This window comes from Taeniopygia guttata, chromosome 1A (genome assembly GCF_048771995.1).
Source record: "Taeniopygia guttata chromosome 1A, bTaeGut7.mat, whole genome shotgun sequence".
NCBI classification, from domain to species: Eukaryota; Metazoa; Chordata; class Aves; order Passeriformes; family Estrildidae; genus Taeniopygia; species Taeniopygia guttata.
Window position 1 is genome coordinate 14,998,771 of NC_133025.1, and position 21,002 is coordinate 15,019,772.

Sequence of the window (21,002 nt, forward strand, 5' to 3'; positions counted from 1 at the left end):
ATTCCTGCCTTTCATTTTACCTTAGCACTAACATACTTGAGGTGTATATAACAAGCTCAGAAACTCTCTGTGATATCTCTAAGTCTTTTTATAAGACACAGTAGTGGATCTGCATTTGTTAGGAAATGACCCCTAACTGGCAGGACATTGTTATAAAGTTTTGGTGTTATACAGCCATTGAAAATGTTGAGAAGCATGATGTTTCTAGATAAAATGGGCTCTGGCTAAAAGTAAATCTAATATGGAACCCATATTTCCTGGTAGTGGCTGAATACATTTATAAAATAGAGTATTTAAGTTGGAAGGGTCTTACAACAGACATCTACTACCTGGCCATTTAAGTACAGGCCTGACTAAAGTTAGAGCTTGCTAATAAGGGCATTGACCAAATGCCTCTTAAACACTGACAGGCATCCTTAGATTCAAACCTTGTCTTAGACCTGCCATTTCTTCTTCTTCCTTTATTCCTCCTGTTTGTCAAACTTCATAGTGTTCACTTATGTTTCCTCATTTTTGCACTTATTTCTGTTCAAGACAGGTTGGATTTGTATATTGTTGTTTAATAGAATATATATAGAGGAAGAATAAGTGAGCCATATCAATAGCTCATGCTGCTTAATAGTTAAGGTCAGATAGCAGCTGGTGAACTTTGGGATATGTTTATTTGTTTCCCTTAATATCTGCAGGAACTGAAATTTCAAAATGTTTAATGTTACAAATACTGATATGTGAATGTTTAAGGATTGATTGATAACTGCTGGTGGATGTAATATTTCAATCCAAGGATGTGTTCAAAACATGTATTTGACACCTGATTTTATAGTTTGGTATTATTAGAATACAAAGATAAAGAAAGCTACATAAATGTATGGAAATGAAAAATGATCAGAACTCTTTTTTCAGACTTCTTCAGTCTTCTTGCATGCTACATTAAAATTCCCTCTATTTTTTTTTTCTTAATGGGTATCAGAAATGAGCATAAGATGACAGAAATTAAATTACCCTCAAACTCTTTATGGATATATATTAAAGAAAGTCATGGATTTCTGGATTCTAGTAGTTGAGAAAGATACTTTTTTCATTTTTGCAACATACAGTGATAACAACTGATGAGAAAGTGAGATACCAAAACTCTTCGAAGAGTAAAACGTGCTGGCTTCTTTGGTCATTGTTGTCAGATTTGAAAGTAGGGATGATGAAAGACAGCTGAACAGGAGATAAGAAATTGTTTCTCATTTTGTCAAAGTTTTTGTAGCGTTCCTTGGTGTCCCTATTGGGTTGGAGAAGGGCTGTCTGTAATTTGTTGTTCTGTAAATGTCAGTGCTTTCAGCAGAGCAGTGTGTGGGGTGGACCCCAAGCTAGTATTTCTGCAAAGCCCTGTGTGCCATATCAGATTTTTTAAAGCTAATTCAGGTATCTTCTGGCAAGCATTACATTTGTGTTTAAATGCATTTAAATATAAGCAACATAATTTCTCTAATAACAGCAGCCCAAAAAGCTTTAAAGAGCATAAATGGATAGAGTTCTAACATATTATAAACAAGATTTGTGAAAATGCTTTGCATCAGAGATTACTAACCTGTGCTGAAAAAAAACATGCAGTGAATACCCTTTTGTATTTCTTTGAAATTCATTGCATATCAGAATTGTAATAAAATGTTTATTTATTATTAATATATTTTAATCAGAATGTTGCCCCATGCCATATTGAATTGCCCAAGACAGTATTATTTTGTGCTCTTTTCCTGTCTAAATACTAAAAATATTTACTTTATAGACTAACTAAATAAATAAAAAGGGATTCTGTCAAACAGTCTAAATTTGGTTTGACCTTTATTTTGTATCTAGTAGGCTGAAACTGATTTGTCTTTATGGAACTAACTACTCAAATAAAAAAGTTTATATTTTTTTGTGTATTAGATTAATTAAAATTAACTAGTGAAATTGCTAATTAATTCTAATAGTATTGTTAAATATTTTGATTAAATTAGCACAAGAAAAGTTGTTTAACAGCGAGTCGCTGTATGTGTTATATTTACTACTGAATGCAACTCATGTAAAGGCATGTTCTTCACGCATGTGTACAAATTATTTCTCAGTTTTGTTTAATTTCTGCTCCTTTCTTATCCTTTTGCTGTTTAAGACATTTTAGGAGAATATTTACTTGTAGTGATGCACCTGTTGTTTCTCCTGAGAATATTGTATATTAGCCTTTTTAATTAAACTCTTAAATTATAGAAGAAGCACTTGATGTTCCACCAGTTTCCCTTTGGTTTCTCTTATGCCTTTCATTCTATTCCTCTGCCATCTCCATGTTAGGTGTCCTTGTACATCTCTAGGTTTACTTACCTGTCCATAGTTCCTCCAGCTCCTGTGACACTTCTGCAGTGTGAGGAGAGGAGGAGATGAGCTATATCAGGCCATCTGTGTTGTATAATTGCATTTCAACAATTACACTGTTGAAATAGCCCCACTTTGCTATAGAACAATGGTCTGAGATTTCAAGTCTGCAGGCTAATGGGTAAAGTGATCTCTTATGATGGGATACATGTTCTTTAACTCAGACTGAATGTACTTTTTACATAAGGAAAAAAAGTACCAAGGAGCCTGGATTGTTTCCTTTTTGTATGCCAGTAGCGCAGGATTCTCATTAAGTATTACAAAATCGAAGCCAGGGCTGGGCAGGTAAATGGGTTAAGTGTTGAATATCTGGATATCACATAACAAGTTCTTTTTTGATCCAATTATTTGCTTAGCTTCTTTATGCATTTGTTAGTATCATATTAAAAGTGTTCAGGTGGTTCATAGTTCTCTTAGATGTAATGCAAAATGATCAAAAATTTGAAGTCATCCTTTCTGTTTCATTTACTTCAGAGGTCAAAAAAGCTACTCACCAAGTGCCAGAGTGAAGGCAGTCTGGTGAGTGGCCCCAGGAGCAGGGAATCTAAGTTGAGAATGGTTGAGACAAAATTACCTTCTTGCATGAAAAGGGTTGAGAGATAACCCAAATATATCAGTGAAACATGTCATCAGCAACCTGGGCTAGCCATGGCTCATGTGAAGGGCTTCACCCAAGTGAAAGTGTTACACTATTTATGTTGGAAGGCAGACCTATAAAAATTGAGCTACAATGTGTATTTGTAAAATATATAACATAAAATGCAACGTGTGTATATGTACATTAAAACTGTGTAAGGTAACATGTTCGTGTACTCTAACCCCTTAGGTTAAGCTTTCTTATTTTAATGTTGTAAGATATATTCTATGTCTGCATAATGGCCTGAGTGAACATCTCTTTTGTTTTTTAGTTTGTGCCATTCCGAGATTACATTGACAGAAGTGGAAACCACGTGTTGAGCATGGCAAGACTTGCTAAAGATGTTTTAGCTGAAATCCCAGAGCAGTTTCTGTCCTACATGAGAGTCAGAGGAATAAAGCCATCACCTGCACCACCACCCTACACACCCCCACTTCACGTGTTGCAGACTCAGATATGACTGCTCTGAAGTGTTTAGCATTTATCACAAATCTCTGGATGCAGCAGTAGCTTCTGATAACTTTTTGGAGCTAGGAAAGTTCTCGTCACATACCAAAATTCTCCTATAGTTGCATAAGCAACTGGAAAGCTTTTAAATGCTAGGAGCAAAATGTTCATGTTCTGAGACTTTTTTTTTTAGCCCAAACACCCTACTTTTTTGATGTATTTATTGTAGGAGGGGAAGCACAAGTCAGAGTTTCAACTTAGAAGATTGGGTCCTCTCTGAATACTGTGTGTATATAAATGTATAGGAATGCTATTACTCTGTATCAATGTTTACATGTTACTATTTTTTAAATTTCAGTACTTTTATAACTATTCTTAAGAATAAAAGTTTGGAATATTGACTCACATGTCTTCTAGCTTGCAATAGTTTGTCACAAGATAACAAGAGAAGCAATATCTCTTTGAATGTTTGTCCAGACAAATAAAAATGAAAGCTAGGGACAAATATATCGATGTGTTTTAAAGTAACTGAAGTGCTTCAGTCAGTTCTCAGTAATCCACTCATCTCATATATTGAAAATTTTAACTCCTAAATGTGTGCAACATAATTGCATATGACTTATAACTAGCTCCAGACTGAGGGGGAGGTATGTCTATTTTTTCAGAGATTCTCCAATTTCTAAGTTTATCTAAGTTTACAATTCTTTAAGCTACTGAAACAAATTAGAGTAGTTACTTGCTATAATTAATAAAGAAAATTACCTCAATCCAGAACTATCAGAGTATTATAGTTGACTCACTGAGCTTGTTAAGTCATATCATGCATTCCTTAAAGCACTGGAAATTTTTCATCAGAAATGTCTTTTGAAGTGATTACAGCAGATGTTTTATAATGGACCATTTTAAACTCTAAAAATTTAAAATCTTAACTTTTTTTTTTTTTTGTCTAGATTGCCCATTCAAAGGGATATTGGGCTTAATAATATTTGGGTTTGATATTGTCATTTAATCACATTTCCATTCAGGGTGCATGAATAATGAAGTTAATTAACTGGTTTTAAAATTGCACAACTATGTTGCTTTGTTCACAATTTTGTGTACGGAACTACCCAAAAACTGTATTATATGCCTGTTCATATATAATTACAAAATGGTTTTGCACGTATATTTTGTACAAAATACAGTTTTGTGAGTTTGTGTCAGATACATTTTATTTAGAACTAATGGCCTTAAATTTCACAGAACTCCTGAAATGATTGTGAATTGCCTTCAAATACTGTTTCAATTGAACATTAATTTTTTTTGTGTCACAGTTGTAATTGTCTTGTATATGTAACTTTTTTCTTTGCATATAACCTGTTTACTAATTCTGTTTATACTGTATGTTGTAATGTACAGTATAAAACTAAGGTGCAATTTTTAAGCATGAGAAGTTTTTTTTGCCAGAAAACATATATTCAATATTAATGGCATAACTGTGTAAATGCAGAATCTTCCATTTTTAAATATATTTAACATCCTTTGACTATTTCATGTGGGAAATTACATTTTCCAAATAATTATTCTGTTAACAAAACAAAAAAATATCTTTTTTTGGTAAAAAAAAATCTTGTTTTATTTTTATTTTGAAACAGTTTTTACATAAATATGGACTTTAATTTTCTCACCAAAATATGTATTTCTTAGTGGATTGATGTTGCATGAGTGAAATTTGATACTTGGCAACTACAAATTTTGATGAAAGTGCATCATAAAGAGTAAGTTTAAATCTAATATATGGTGGTGGTGTTCTCCTTTCATCTTCTACATTTATTTTTTGCACAAACAGTATTGACACTTCTGAAAAAAACTGAAGTTATACTATGTTTCTATTGTTTCATTTGATTAACAAATCATTATGCTGATATTTGTGCTGGTTCCCCATGGGCCATGTATTCAACATATCACTAGAAGGCCAGAAAACAAACTTACTCAGCTGAGAGGAATTTATTGGCTCTCATTTAGCCAGTACATTTTATTAGTTTGAAGATAAATCTCAAAACTAATCTAGCAGTTCATTTAGCAGACGAAAGAACTTTTAAAGAAAGGTATTTGTTCATCAAAGTTATTTTCTCTATCCAGCCTAAGAACCAGCCTATTCTATTCCACACTGTTGCAGTTTTTTCCTTCTGTTTAGTATTGGGTGCTAAGTATAACATATTTAATGGAAAGAAATAGTTCTGGTAAGTGGACTGAGAAATCTTGTGGAAAAGGGCTCTTTACAGACCTGTGAGATTTCCTGTCCATGTGCTTGACATCTTGAATGCGGAATGTGTGAGACTCCTTACATAGACTCACATCCCAGTTTTGGGATGAGAGTTAGTGCTCGGAGCTTGAATTTCTCCAAAAGATCACCTACAGCCATTTTTACTCCTGGCTTTCTTCTCAAGAGTAATGGAACACAAAATTCTTATTCCTTCCCAAGAAATGCTAGCTGCTATCAAAACTTACTAACTTGCCACGCCTGAAGAGTAGCAGGGAGTATTTATGTTTGCAAAAGGTAAAAGGTGACACGTTATGTGACAAATGAGTTGTCCTGAGAGAAACTGCTGGCCTTGACAAAAACTCTGTCTCTTGGTATCCATCTTGGAGTAGATATTTTCTTCGTAATACATGCAGAAAATTTTCTGGCACAAATGTTCTTACAAATGAGGGGGGACACTGGCTCATGGGGTTTAATTAAAGAGTGACTCCTTAGTTTGATTCAGACTAGTGACGAATTGTTTGCTAATCTGGAAGAAGAGACTGGTTTGATCTTGGTTACAAAATAGAATTTTGTAATTTTAGGCCAAGATGGAAAGCTCTACAGTAGAATTTACATGGAATTCAGATCAGCTCAGTGGTCTACAAAGAGAGTTTGTTGTGTGGTGCCACAGGGAGGTGTCTCTAGGAGATGAAAAAGGATTCGGGAGGGTGGTATTCTCTGAGAAGCTGCATTTTGGAAAGCTGGAAATTCTCACCTAACTAGGAGCAGATGAAATTCATTCCAGGATACTTAATAAAATGGTTGAAACAAACAGAATGATAAATTATTTATCATCTTAAAGAACTAATAAAAGGACGCATAATGAGAAGTTACACCAATGCAATGGGAAACCTGGGAGCTTAGTAAGAGGCCATTATAATTGTTCCAGAAGTTCTTTAAAAAGAAAAATCTACAAGAATAGAAAGAATATGTAGCTGTGTATAAATGTAAAAGCAAGAAATGTGTAAAAAGGAATAGAAAAACTAAAAAAAATTTATGACTGTAAAAGCCTGATGAAACCTCTACTAGAAAGGGAAGTTAAATCAATTATATAACAAAACGATGAGCACTTAGTGCATTAGAGAAAACCTGAATACTCAATTTTTTTTTTATCTTCAAGGTTCACAGAAGAGAGATAATCATTGAATTAAATAGTCAATTAAAAATAAATAAATGCAGACTAAGGTTTACTTCTACCAATAAAAATGTGCTAATACTACACAGTTCTTAAAAAGCAATATAATGAGCTGTAGGATAAAAAAGAGAAACAGCTGCTTTAAGAAGACATTTTAAAAGCAAAGCAGGATACTGGCTTTGTTTGAATTGTTATGAAGTACTAAAAGGCTGGTTAAATTGTTCAGAAAAATGCTATCACTCTTTCATCATCAAACTCAAAAAATAGAACAATTGCTGTTCCATAGGGACCTGTCTTGCTTTTGGTATTATTTGGTCATTTCCATTGATGAAGCAATATATAATATTTTGTTATTAAATTATTGGATTATATCAACTGGAGATAATTTAATCACTTCCAAAAATTGAATTAAAACTTGAAATTATTTTTATGAATTAGAAAAATTGCCTAAAAGAGGACAAAATTCAATCAGGACAAGTAGGTAAGAATACTGGAGTAACAAAAATCTACTGCACAGTTACAGCACTTTTTGCCTATGCAGCAAGTCTTTAGAACAGTGTCTGAGGTTGTAGTGGATCACAAAACGGATTGTGAGAGGAAGGTGTCATAAGTAAAAATGCTGAATAATGGCCACCTGAGATAATCCACGTTCTCACATTAATAAGGCTTTGGCTTATGTACCAGGTGCAGTTTTGAGACTTCAGATATGTGGATCAACTGGAAAGACTCTCTGAGGGGCTCTGAGGACTGTCAGAACAATTTGGGCCAGGGATCAGGGAGGATTTCTGTGGGGTTGCCCTCCCCACCAGAGGTCATCTCTTAACTCTGAACTACCAGAGCAAAGGTCATGCATAAGAGCAGGACCAGCCCTACTGAATAAATGTGTGGGGAAGCAGGTGGATATCATTGCAGCAGAAATGTTTTCAGAAGTCCATTCCCATTGTTGGGTTGTTGTTTCATACTGTTCATCTTTTTCATGTGAAATGTCCTCTACTTTTAAACTGGCTTATGGCACTTTTACACATTTTCTGCAGCACTCCATGGTGGATTTTTGCTTCTTTGCCACTGAGTTGGTAGGGTATGATTTTAAGTGTCCTTTCCAGCCAGCATTATCCATTGCCATGAGTGTTCAGGTAACTGTAGATGACTGGTATTTTCAAGTTGGCCAGCTAGAGAAAGGGTGTAGAGTACCTTCAGTTTGGAGCATATGCCTACAGCTGAACACTCGACAAAAATAAATTTCATCATTAGAATTTTTATTTGATGATTTTATTTTGCAAGCCACTGAAGGCATTGAAGTAATTGAGTGTACTTACAGATATCCCATCCTGCAGAAGGTGTACAAGTGCTGTGAGACACCTGTGCAGTGTGGATCCTGGGGCAGCGTGTGCCACAGGTGGTGGGAGAACATTCCCAAGCCCCAGCAGGCTGTGCCTGTACACTGAACAATTCCATCACTCCTGCTCTGCTTTGTTTCCCAGGGAGCAAAAATTCTGCCCAGCTCTGAGAAGCACAAGATTGCCACAATGACTGAGGGCCTGTGTGTCCCTGTGCCACAGGCTGCTCTGTGGTTTGCTTTGCTTCAGGCTGATCATGAAATCAAAGCAATTGACTGGATGTGCAGAGTGATTAGCACTGAATGCTGTGTTTTAAACTGAGTGGGCCATCAGGACACAATCACCAGCCAGAGGGAATTCAAGGAGAAGGAAATTGTCTCTCTTCCATGAGCAAAGGGCCACTGCAGACTGGAGCAGATTAAATACTTCCCTGGGTACAAGGTAGAAAGGCCCTGAAAGTACAGGAGTGACCAGGCAGCCTCGGTGGGTGGCTGTCTGTGAGTAGGAGGGAATGGAAAATATCAATATGTAGTCAAACCTGGAGGAAAGGAAGAGTCCAGCAGGAGTCTCTCATTACTGTTTCTGGCAAATGTTGTCATTAATGCAGTAAACAAATGAGTTACAGGCTACATTTATAAAGTGAATAAAAGTACTAGCTCACCAGGATTGCAGGCAGGGAAGCCTGAATAAATTTAAAAATCGTTTTGATGAGTTGGAGGGAAGGTCGGGGAAAAAATAGTGGAAAATATTACGTTCAGGAGGGAGATAAATAAGCACAAATGGAATCAAAATAAAAGACACCTTTACAAGCAGAAGTTTGGTACTAAATAATTTGTGGATTACAAGTGGGCTGCAAACAGAATATGAATCAAATTGTGATAGTGCTGCATAAAAAGCAAAGATCACCCTGGAAGATGCTGACAGCATTGTGTTCATATGGCAAGAGAGAATCATTTCTCCAGGCTAAGCTGTGCTGATGCCTGAGCTTGGTTCTGTGTCTGGTCCATGGGGCCACACTTTATGAACAACACAGACAATTTTGAAAGAGTCCAGGAGAGAAAAAAATCAGATGGTTTTTAACCTGTGATGAAAAAATTAAAGCACTTAGGTGTGTTTTGTATGCAGATAACCAGGAGTGTAATAACTGTGTCTGTGCAAGGGGTGCTGTTCTCAAAAGCTGGCATTGATGGGTGATGTTGCTGTCTTTGGCAGCAATGGTGGCTTCCATGAGCAGATAGACAAACTTCCCAAACTGTCTGGAGGCCCCTTCTAGTCCATCTCAGGGAAATTACGTCACCTTTATCTTAGAAATTGGTTTAGGACACTCTGGAGAGTGTTCAGAACACTCTGGAGAGTTGCTAGGAATTCCCTAATTTTGCAGTCTCCTTTTGAACAGGGAAATAATACATTAAATAGTTAAATATCCTCCTGAAGCCCTCTTTGCTGGTCCTGCAAAGGTAGGTGGCGGGATTAATTCTAATTAATCTTCTAATTAAGAAAGAAGAAAGGATAATGCAGAGGGATAGGATTGGAATGGATGGGTAATTACGAAGGTACCAGGAGGGCTGAAGAAAGCCCTGGTTAGATCTTGTCTGAAGTAGATGTATGCTTCCCGTCACCTGTTTCCAAAGTAATGGACTCAAGAGGCTCATGGACACAGAGACTCTTAGGAGACTTGCATGCAGCAGATAACCAGCCCCTGTGTGTGACCAAAGACCATGAGGAGGGAAAAGTCTTGTGGTGGAGGTCAGGTGAGGAGCAGGATATGCCAAGCAAATTGGTGTAAGTGGACAGCAAGATGGGAATCCCCACCTGTACACCTGAGGATTTGCAATAAGGTGTTGGAACAGCAGTAAAACTGCCCCACTGATAATTAAGTACAGTCAATTCTACAGTCACGACACCTTGGCTTGATGTACTCGGTCAACTGTTCTTACCAATCAAAACCCCAAAACCCAGAAATATCCCCTATAGTTCCTTTAAAAGGAACAACACACAATATGCTGTCAACTCCTCAAGATTCATAGCACTAGGCTGTACTGAAACATGCAGTTCCCTCAGTAACAAGAACTGGTATTTACCTTCTACCTCTGATTCACTCACTGATAGCAGGCAAATCTTTGCATAAAAGAATTGAAGAATCTTTAAGGGATGTTGGAATAAAGCTATTGTTAGATTAACATTATCAGATGCCCTAAAATCTGTGCTTTGCATGTTTATCATATTAAAATTCAGGAATAAATGCCCACTTTGTGTAGAGGGGAAATCACTTTACAATGCAAGCTGTAATTGCTCTCCCTCACTGACCTTCTGTTGAGCTCATGGTTTTCTCCTCCAGTTGGAGCTGGAGACATTCAATCTTTAGTTGTAACCATGAAAAGTACTTGATAACAAGAACCCCTCTGGTTTCAAACATGAGTCATCCTCCTTTTCTCCTATCTAGACCTCCTCAAAACCTTTTTCCTTTCTATAACTCAGACCTATAGAAATCTCAGCAAATGCCACTGTGGTAGCCCTACAAAAAGCCTAAAATAAAACTGCTTTCTAGCATTTTACTGAGTGATTCAATCCCTAGAACTGACACTGTGGAGAAATCACACCTGCTAATGAAATTGGCTATTTACCTGTTGCTAAGTGCTTTCCAGCATAGGAAGTGGTTTTATAGCATATAAAATCCCAAACCTACGCTTCAGTTGTAGACACACCACTGTTGCTTCTGAAGTAGCTTTTCCCATCTTGCTTGAACGCTCAGAAGCGAAGCCTCTTAGAAGAATGCGGGCAGGAAGAAGGTGATGCCCCTGTGAGTGTGAAAAACCACTGAATCGCAGCATTTCATTATTGGAGATACGCTGTCAGCTGCACTGCAACATTTCCCACTGTCCTGGCAAAATTAGCAAGAAAAGAGATGTGTTTGAGCACACTCCCACCATATTAGTGAGGGTTTTTCTGGCACTGTTGGGTACTTCACGGTACAGAAGACTCTAAATGCTCGTTCATGCACGCACTGTGTCATTATCAAAAGATCTGTCTATTACCTGTCATTGCAAGGAAGTACCAGGCTTCCAAAAACTCTTTTTCACAATGGCATAACCAACTGAAATGTTGCTTTATTTAAAACTTGTTAGACTGAAATAGGAAAAAGAGGATGTTTAAAGTATCACTGTACTTTGTGGGTAGGTGCTCCCCTCCTTTTCCTCCCTTCTCTCCCATCCTCAAGCCAGCACCATAGAAGGGTTCTTCCCCCCCAGCTTGGTTTGGGCATTTCCCCTCACCCCGGGCCAGGAGGAGAGACCCCCGCAGGCACTGCCTCACACCAGCTGTCAGGGACTGATGGAAAGGGACCACACGAGATGGATGTGGAGTTCTTGGTGCTGCAGAAGCCCCAGAGCCCGAGGCAGGAGCCACCTTGCCCATGGTCTCCCTGCAGCAATAGCAGCATTTGCAGAGGCAGATGTTGCTCAGGCAGGGATACCCAAACAGGCTCAGACACCACCCAGCACAGCTGCATGGGGCAGAGCAGGCGTGTCCCACAGGCTGGGTGGCAGCTCAGGAGCAGCGTTTCCCTGCCACAGCAGCGGGGCTCTGCCCGGGCAGCGCACACGGTCCCGGCTCTGCTTCACCAAGGGCAGCACAGTGCTCAGCTCTGAGGCTGCTCCCAGCAGCATCACAGCTAGTAAGGTACAAGCCAACCTTCAGGAGCTTTGTTTCATGAGTTTTCTCATGGAAAATTCTCTGTGAGGCCGGCCTGGAGAAGCAGTATCGGTGCTGGGATCCCCGACTCGGGAAGAATGATGTCTGAACTCCAATGATTTCAGAAGGCTGATTAATTATTATACTATATTATACTATAACTATATTATGCTATATTACACTAACAAGAACTATCACTACTAACTACAAAAACTCGTGACTCTCTCCTGAGAGTTCTAACACAGCTGTGGATCCAATTGGTCAATGAATCTGAACACCATCACCAGAATCCAATCAAGCAATCACCTTGGGTAAACAATCTCCAGAACACATTCCACATGGGCACAAACAGGGAGCTGCGGATGAGATAAGAATTGTTTTGATTCTCTTTTCTCTGCTTCTCTCACAGTTTCTCTCAGGAGAAATCCTGAGAAAGCTCAGTCTCTCTGTTCAGAGGGCACGTAACTACCACAAAGCAGGGTCATCAGTGAATCCAGAGGGCTTTGGGAAAAAAGGGGGGAAATGCCTCCTGGCACCAGGGAGACTTTTTATCAGTAAAAGGGACTTCTTTCTTTTCAGAACAGGAGTCGGTGAGGATGAAGCTTGGCTGAGCTCTGCACTTCATGTTAGATAGCTGCTGCTGCAGTTCCTGCCCAGCTGAGGAGCACCAGCCCTGCCTGGATGCAAAGGGAACCTACCAAGTGCTCAAGTCCAGCCCAGGGCAGCACGGGCTTTGTTTGTTTTGTAGAAATAGCTGCAGGCAAGTCTGTGTTTTAAATATGTAAGCAGGTGCACCAAGCTCTGTGGATGGTCTTTGGGTAAGGTTTCCCAGCCAAGGCAGTCCTCTGCCATTCCAGCCAGACTCTCCAAGGGCAGATGTGCCTCTGTGGGGTGCTCTGGCTGCACTGGGCACATTTGTGGGTCACCAAAGGCCCAGCTGAGTTGGTAGGAGCTGCAATATGTGCTTTTCTTTCCAGAAGCTTCTGGCTTTTGCTGTGTGCTGTACTGCTGCATGCTCTAAGAGGTACAGCAGGGCAGCCAGGGCACCTGGCTGCTGCGTGGTTGAGCCTCAGGCCAGCATGCTCAAGCCTCAAGGACAGCAGCAGTCAGATTTTATTGTAAGTGAGCACTGCAAACATGGCAATGCTAACACGGCAGTGCAGGGCTCACTGCTCTGCAGCTCATCAGGCCTGAGAAGCCAGCTGGCTCTTCCGGTTGCTGTTCCCTTCTCACTCTTATTAAATTATGGACCATCTAAATTGTGATTACTCGAAAGAAAACTAAATGATCTTGTCCTCCAGGTGCCTCATTATGGCATCAGTTAGAAATAAGGCAGTGACAGGTGGAGGAAGCTCTAGACATCTGAATTGCTTTCTAAAATTTGTGTGAATTTCATTAGGAGTTGGAGTGCAGGGGTTTGGCCATGAACTGCTTTTCCTTCCCTGCTGGCTTGTGCCTGTGCCCAGGCAGATGTCACAAGAGTTAAGAAGGAGGGAGAAGTCCCTGCATGATTTGAAAACTCTCCAACCTGTTTTAAGTCTGTGTGCTGTTTAACCTCAAATCTGAGCTTCAGCAGAGACTCAGAATAGGAGCAGCTCCGTCTGTTCCCTTTCTTCCCACTGCTGTGCTTTCCATCCCTCCGCCCTCGTGGCTTGTCCAGCACCTTCTGCTGCACACAGGGCTGGAGTGTGAGAACACTGCAGTGACAGCCACCCCTGTTTCACCATGACCACCCACCTGAGCCCCACAGGCAGGTGCCTGAGGGAGCAAGCCCCAGTGGGGGCTAGGGGGCCAGGGCTGGCAGTGACCTCCTCCAGGACTGCCATCTGGTACCTTGTGCTGCCTCTGCCCTGGCCATTAGGGTTGGTTAAATAGCCCTTCTCCTGGAGTTTAGTGCTTTTCTAAAGATTGAATTACTGTGTATGTCCATCATCTGGACAATCTGTTCTGGGAAGAAGTAATAGCCCTCTTTACCCAGAGCAGCCAGCTGTACCTAAAGGTGGACTCAGCAGGAGTGTGAGTGACACATGGCTGTTTAAAGCCACAAAGGGAGGCACTATTTTTGGGAACACATTTGTTTCCTCCAGTGTTTCCATCTGGCAGAGGCAGAAGAGTTGATGTCTGAAGACCTGTGGTCCAGGTGCCAGCAGAGCCCCCTAGCCCAGGAGACAGGGCAGGTCTTGCTCTGGCAGTGGGCACAGTCAGCCTGGGAGATAAGAGTGCATAAGCTGTGACCTCACAGATTTTTGTTTTAAACACACTCCTGAAAGGGATCTCTGACCTCTCAGCCCCCTCCTGAGAGCAAGAAATCTGTACTGCAGCAGATGAACAGGAGCTCTTGCCAGGTAGGAGTTGTGGTGGAGTATTGGATGAGTCAGGTATTTCTCATTTATACTTGTGTAGCTGCTGACAAACCTTCAGTTAAACCTGAGAAAACTTGAGCAAAATGTAGGCAGAATCACAGCTTTAGTGGTTTTTGGAATGCACATTTTTTTGCAAGAAAATCACCATTTTCCCAGCTGCTGGTAGGAGTTGACAGGAAAAGCAAGAATAACCCCCTGTCCTGCATCAAAGAGTGGGAGGCAAATTTCACAAAGATCAAAGATGTGAAATGAGTAAAATTCAACAATGTAGATCTTACATGCTGTTAGAAATCACCAGGCTGGCATTTGCCCTCACAAGGAACTGAGAAAAAAAAAATCAACACAAAAAGAAGGCTTTTGCCAAATAGGTGCTTTCAATTAAGAGACTCTATAGTATGGATAACCCTGAGAAACTGTCTTGTGGTGAGCCTCCTCTCTTGGGCTCTCTGCTGGAAGTCTGTCCTTGTACAGGCTGTCCTAGGATACAGCTCTCTGCAGAGCTGGCAGCCTCAACTGGTGACCAATTATCACTGGAGGATCCAGGAGTGATTGCACAGAGCCTTGGTCTGCAATGAGCCTCTCCAAGGAGTTCTCCAGGTTTAAATTCAAGCACTTGGCACTTGAAGTAATGCCATGATAGTGTTCTGTGAAGCTGATGAAAATCTCTTTCAAGTCAAGTGTTGGCTGTGATGCAAGCGAAGGTTGTCTTGGAGGGTTTCATCTGTTGACATGGGCTCTGGTGGAAGAAGGAGAACAAAGCAGAGGTGCTGGTGCCTGTGTGTGCATGAGCATTCATTCTGGGCCTAGAGGAGAAGGGGATTTGCAAACACAATCACACTGCCAAAGGGACCCTCTTAGTCGTCTCCTGTCTTTCCCAGATCAGGAGGCAGCCCCACAGCCCCATTGGGATCTGGAGCAGCACTGGGCTGGTGTCTGGCTGTGTGTGGGCACCCTGGCAGGGGTGTGGGAAATAGGTGGAGGAACAAGCACAGCACAGGATGGGTGTGCAGCCACTGCCACCATTGGGCACAACAACACTGGGCAACACTGGAGATGCCATCACCCAGCAACCCCAGCCCGTGGAAAAGCGATTGGCCACAAGGAGCTCACTGAAGGAGATCCCATGGAAAGATCAGAAATTCTGTGCAGTGGCAAGGAAAGGAGCTGAGCACAGTGCTGGCTCCCAAGAGGAAGAGAAAAGCTGTGAAGAGAATATTAAAGGCATAAAGCAGATGAGTTGTCACTGACCTAAAGCCAGTAGTGAGGAAGCTGCTTTAACAGTGGGTCCTTCTTCTGCAGCCTGATTTCCAGCCAGGTATGGATTCTTCCTGCAAGGGCAGGAGACACCTGGTTGAGAAGCAGATGGTTTGGGAAGACCAGAGAGCTGTTATAGGGGATTAAAATTTCATATATTTTACTATTTTTTTTCTATTTTTCAGCATAATTGTGCTTTGCTGGAATCAATACTAACCTCAAAGAAAATAAGTGTTTGTGTATTGATTACATATGTTAGTTTATATATTTAAACTTTATATATTTATCTATATAGGGATAAGCTGTTCTAATAAGTGTATTTTAAGTTGTCCAAGGCTGGTGGAAGGTTCAGTAAGTGAGCAGTTGGTTTTTATCAAATTGATCAAGTCCATGCCACTGCTTTTTTTCTAACCAGATCTGAAGGGAAGATTGTGCACACAGTATTTCCCCTGGCAGCATTGTTTGCTCCTGCTGAGGAGGTACAAGGCTACACTCCTCTTATGGAAGAAGTCTCATAATTTTCTTAATTAAGAATAAATAAAATAAAAAAAGAGCAAAGAGCCTTCTTTCATCTGATTAAGTAGATAATAAAAACACAGGCTCCCCTTAGGCATAATTGCTGATTAAGCCCTTGGACGTGGAATAAACAGGCTGAAAAAAAATGCATAAACATGGGACTGAGCTACTAAACAGCCAAAAAACTATCCCTAATTGGGAAGATTCTGTGCAAGAAAAAACAGAGACCAAAGGGAGAAATACATAATTTCTGCAAACAGCAATTTGCATCAGGACCATGCAGCTGGGGGCAGGTGGCTTGGGCTGGGGATGTGTCTCCAGTGCTGTGTGGGGGGCACCCCCAGGCACCAGGAGCAAACCTGGAGGAGCCTTGCACTGCCAGGGCAGCTGGTGTGGGCAGGGATCTGGGGCTCTACCAGGCCTGCAGCCCAGCAGTTTGGGCAGGGGAAAGGAGAGCTTAGCATTTTCACTGGCCAGCAGTGGGACTGCCAGCAGCATCCTTCTACTCTTCACCCACAAAGGTGACTTGCTAGGGTCAAGACTGATTCTGTAATATTTGGAGAAGCTCAGGTGGCAGCCTAAAAATCATTTAGATTTCAGTCAGAAAAGAGACCTCCTTCGCTAATTTGTCCCTTGGTGTAGCATTTATTTGTGGCAAGTGTGATATGACTAAATCTTACAAACTCAGCAGTGTTTATCTGCTTACAGCACACTGCATTGCCACTTGCCCAGAAGTATTAAAAGGCTTGGATGCACGAGCAAGCTCTTTGATAGTTCTGTTTCATTCCCAAGCACCAATACTCAACCCTCCCCTGTGCTTTCAGGTCCTGCAGTTCCATTTTTAAGCATGAGTGTGGCAGATGTCACCGGCAGCAGCAGTTGCTGTCATGATGCAGCTGTCAGCAGCTGCAGCACCGAGAGGTTTGTGAGTGAAAGGCTGAATCCTGCTCTGCACCAGCAATGCCACAAATCACACTGGGCAGTGGTGAATGTGAAGGCATTCTTGGCAGCCTCCTGGCCAGAGGGGTGCTGAAGAAAACCTCCTGCAACTATGGTTACATAACAAAACATAGCTCTCATGTAGCTGAATGCAAGACAGTGTTGCATGCTTCCAATTGCTGGGAAAACAGCATTAGTTTTCCTTTCAATTGCTAAACATATTTTTTATTTATTCTTTCAATGAATGAACTTCAATAGCAAAAGTCTTAGAGGATGTGAGATAACTGAAGATGTAAGCCCAAACCAATGACTTTGCAAATATATTCCAAAGCCTATCTGCAATGACATTAGCCAGGACACCTCAGCTGGGAAGACTTTATTTTTCATCTGTGAAACAGCTAATACCCTCAAAGAAAGTACTGTCTTGTTCTTCTCTGGATATTGCATCTCCTAATTAGTGTAATCCATTTAGTCTGCTCTGTTTGATTTTCCATCCACAGAGGCTGTGAAGCTTCTGCTCTTAAACTTGGACTTGCAGTTACCTCCCCTGGGTAGCAGTGAGGCCCCTGTACCACACAGACTCCTCTTTGTAGGAGCTGGGAATCGCAAAGAGAGCACTGTAACTCACTGCCCGCTTCCTGCTTGAAAGGAGAAAAGGGTGATGGGGCAATCCCCACTGAGAGCAGGTGGATGCAAACACAAAGCAGGGCTCAGACATGGACATGGCTCTAAATACATAACTTAAAATGACCACATTCCTTGCATGTCTTGGCTACTCTGTGCTTTGAAGTTTCTACTTTGCCCTCAGTGAAGCAGTGGAGGAAGAACTGCTGCCATTTCCATGTGGCAGTGTGGCACATCCTCCCTGGTATGGGAGGCAGAGCCCTTTCCATTTGGAGGTACAAGGACAAAAATCAGGTGATGTTGTAAGAGTTTTCTGTATGAGAGAAGTTTGTCTTTTCCATACGACTTCCATTCCTAGTAAGAGAGCTCTTTAAAGAAACTGGCCTTTGAGTGGTGTCTTCCTTCACTATTCATGTTGCCTTCACTTCTTGTGTGTGTCCCTCTTGTGCTTCATCTCGCAGTCATGTCCTATTTTCAGCTCACAGCTCTTCCATCTCTTTATTCTTCTCTCCTTTATTGGTTCATCCACAGAAAAAAATTCTGAGGTAGAATCTCACTTTTTAGGGCTGTTAGGCAGGTTAAAAATATTTCAACCAGAGGAAACAATCTGAATGGTTTCAGAGGCTCACAGGCTGTGTGGGGAAGTGAGCTGGCAATGCAGAGCAGTTCAGGTACTGCTGGCATGGCTGAGAGCTCAGCTCTAGATCTGCACTGCCCTGACCACAGCCATCCAAACCAGGGACCATCCTTCAGGCCAGCTCAAACCAAACATGTTTTGCAGAGAGGAGAGTAGGTCCCCTTTGAACAGTCAGCCTCTCTTGCAACATTCTCAGTTGGGTATTACCTTGAGAAATCTGATGTAACCTGAGCAGGGCATTGGAGCAGCTGTCATCCAGGAATCCCTTCCATCATGAAGCCCCCTGTGAAAACATGATCTTGAGGAAATGGAGTCTGTGGAGATGAGTGCCAGGAAGGGAGTGGCTTGATCTACACTCTCAGAAGCAATCTCCTGGTGCATTCAACTCTGTGTTCCTTGCAGAATGCACAGGACCATGCTGCTTTAGAAAAAAACAGAGCAAGGATGATAGGAGAGTATTTTCTCTCCTAGCAAATGATGGGGTCCCACTGAGAGTGGCCTCTGGATTGACTTCCAAGAAATAACTGGGATATTTCATAGTTTCAGTGTCATCCCAGCAGTCATTGAGGTTTGTGGAGATGGACATCTGGGCACCATGGCTGCTCACACAGCTTCTCACCTGTGTGGGCTGCATGGCAGCCAGAGCTGCTGAGGTTCCATCTGTGCCACAACACTTTGGGTGCCTTGTTCTCCTGCTGAAGGAGGCAGATTTAGGGCTGAGCAGTAGCGTCTGGTACAACAGGACCACACACCTCCCACGTACGCAGCAGCATCCCCATTTTCCAGGCTGGGGAAGGATCTGCTCCCAAACTCTCCTCTGTGCATTTGAGAAATCTGCTTGACAGCATCTAAAAGCATTGAACAGGGTAATACATGGAGATTGCTCTATGCATATCAGCCAAATGTAAGAAACCCTAATGGGGTACATTCTCCAAATTCCCTCCCTGGAAGCTCTTCACAGGGTAGTTGAGCCTGCCAAATGTGGCTCTGACACCACCATGATATGCACAAGGTCGGTCTGGGCAGACTGGAGCAATCTTCAGTGATGAACGCCTGAATGCCTCTTTTGCTGCAGTGGGAAAGCCAAGTGGCTTTAAGGAGTAACTATTTAGTTATGTCACACCAGGAGATCAGGGACCTCTGGTGACTCCTGGGTTCTTGCAGCCCCTGTCATAGGCCATACACTAAGCACTGGGTAACTTGAGCACTGGAATGGGACCAGCTTGACATCTTCAAAGACCACATTCAAATCTTATGCCAGTCTCCTCTGCTATGCTGAAACAATGCATTTCATCCAGTGAATGCCAAAGGAAGAAATTCAGTATTACTTTTGCATCATGTATGGGAAAACTCATATATTATCATGTATTATTTGGAGTTTTAATGGGGAACAAGAGCATGTCAAGACAGCAAGTCTGGGGTGTACATATATTGAAAAGTATAATTCCTTGTATATTGAAGAGAAAGAGATGAGATACAGCAGATATATCAGAGAAAGTTGTGCTTTACTGCCCTGCTCATTTGGTTTCACAGGGAATCCTCAACCCCTAGATTGAGCTAGATTATTTTTAACTGTTTTGAGAATGAATTTCAAGTACATAACTCCTCTTTCCTTGTAAATCCTTAATACTTGCAAACAAGCAGTCAAATGTTTTTGACGTGGTCACAGATGTAATAGTTGCATTAGTTATTTAGAAGGTGACTTTGGAAAAATACTGAGAGGAAATGGCTCTAGCAGGAATACTTGGAACATTTCAGCTGTTTTACTTCAGGTTCATGATTTCTATTCTGTAAAAAAATGCTATTAAAAATGATCTTTTGTTCTTTTGCTTTTTTTTGTTCCTTCCTTGTCAGGTTTGCTCAGATTACAAGTCAAAACAAAATTTTTTCTTCTGTTCCGTGGTGTAGATTTACTGTCAGAGAAAAATTTGCCTTCCTTTTGTGGTAAATGCTGTAGTAGACAACAGGCAGATGGTAATAAACCATGTTGAATTTCCAATATCTTGCTGGTGGTGCAAGAGCCACAGCTCTGTCTGCAGAGTCAGGGGTCACCCAGGAGTGGAAAGGTTTCAGGTGAGACACTGCTGTGCTGGGTTGGGCCATCACCATATATTTCAGATGGACAGCTGGTTCTTGGCTCATTTGTTGATTCTCATGGGCTGGTCAAGGTTTGAAATCCTTACACAAAGAAGAAGAGCTCTATCACTCTTCCCACGTAGAGCCGCGGCCTCCTGAAATCCTGACACCTGATTCTAGATTCAGCTTTCTGAACGCTGACAGTGAGTGCAGGTGTTTGACATCCTGCTTTGTGACACCTCACACAAGGCAGATCCTTTGTCTTGAGGAGGAGTCCTTTACTGGAGCACATGAGAAATATCCATCAGCTGGACGTGCTGTAAGCTCATGTGACTTCTCCTCCAAACCACCTTCCCTACCAGAAACACTGCCAAGAAACAGAGAAGAGTTTTTGGGAGCAGATCCTTTCCCCAGTCTGGACAAGGGCAATGCTGCTGCTCTAGCACATGTGGGGGATGTGGCAGAATGGGGTACCAAATCCCACTGCTCCACCTGCCTGCTTCTCCAACACAAGCATGGCAAGCTCTCCAGGAGATGTCAACAAACACGGATCCTCTTAGCAGATGAGGCACAAACCCACTGCAATTCAGGGCTTTTCTCTGCCTCTCTGCCCAAGGAGTTGGGTGACTCCTGGGTGAGCACCAACTGGGGTTTGGCAGCACA

The 21,002-nt window shown here is 41.5% G+C and overlaps 1 protein-coding gene across 3 annotated transcripts in view; it reads left to right on the forward strand.

The window, feature by feature from the left end:
- The window catches only part of CPNE8 (copine 8), a 71,381-nt gene extending 66,124 nt beyond the window's left edge, over positions 1-5,257 (forward strand). For 2 of the 3 annotated variants that reach the window (XM_030255803.4, XM_072920086.1), the window contains one exon: positions 3,309-3,775. In XM_030255803.4, coding sequence (XP_030111663.3) covers positions 3,309-3,497 — 189 coding nt within the window. In that variant the 3' untranslated portion in view covers positions 3,498-3,775. Of the gene's footprint in view, positions 1-3,308 lie in introns of all 3 variants that reach the window. The other variant, XM_030255795.4, reaches the window with a different exon arrangement.
- The last annotated feature ends 15,745 nt before the right edge of the window (positions 5,258-21,002 follow it).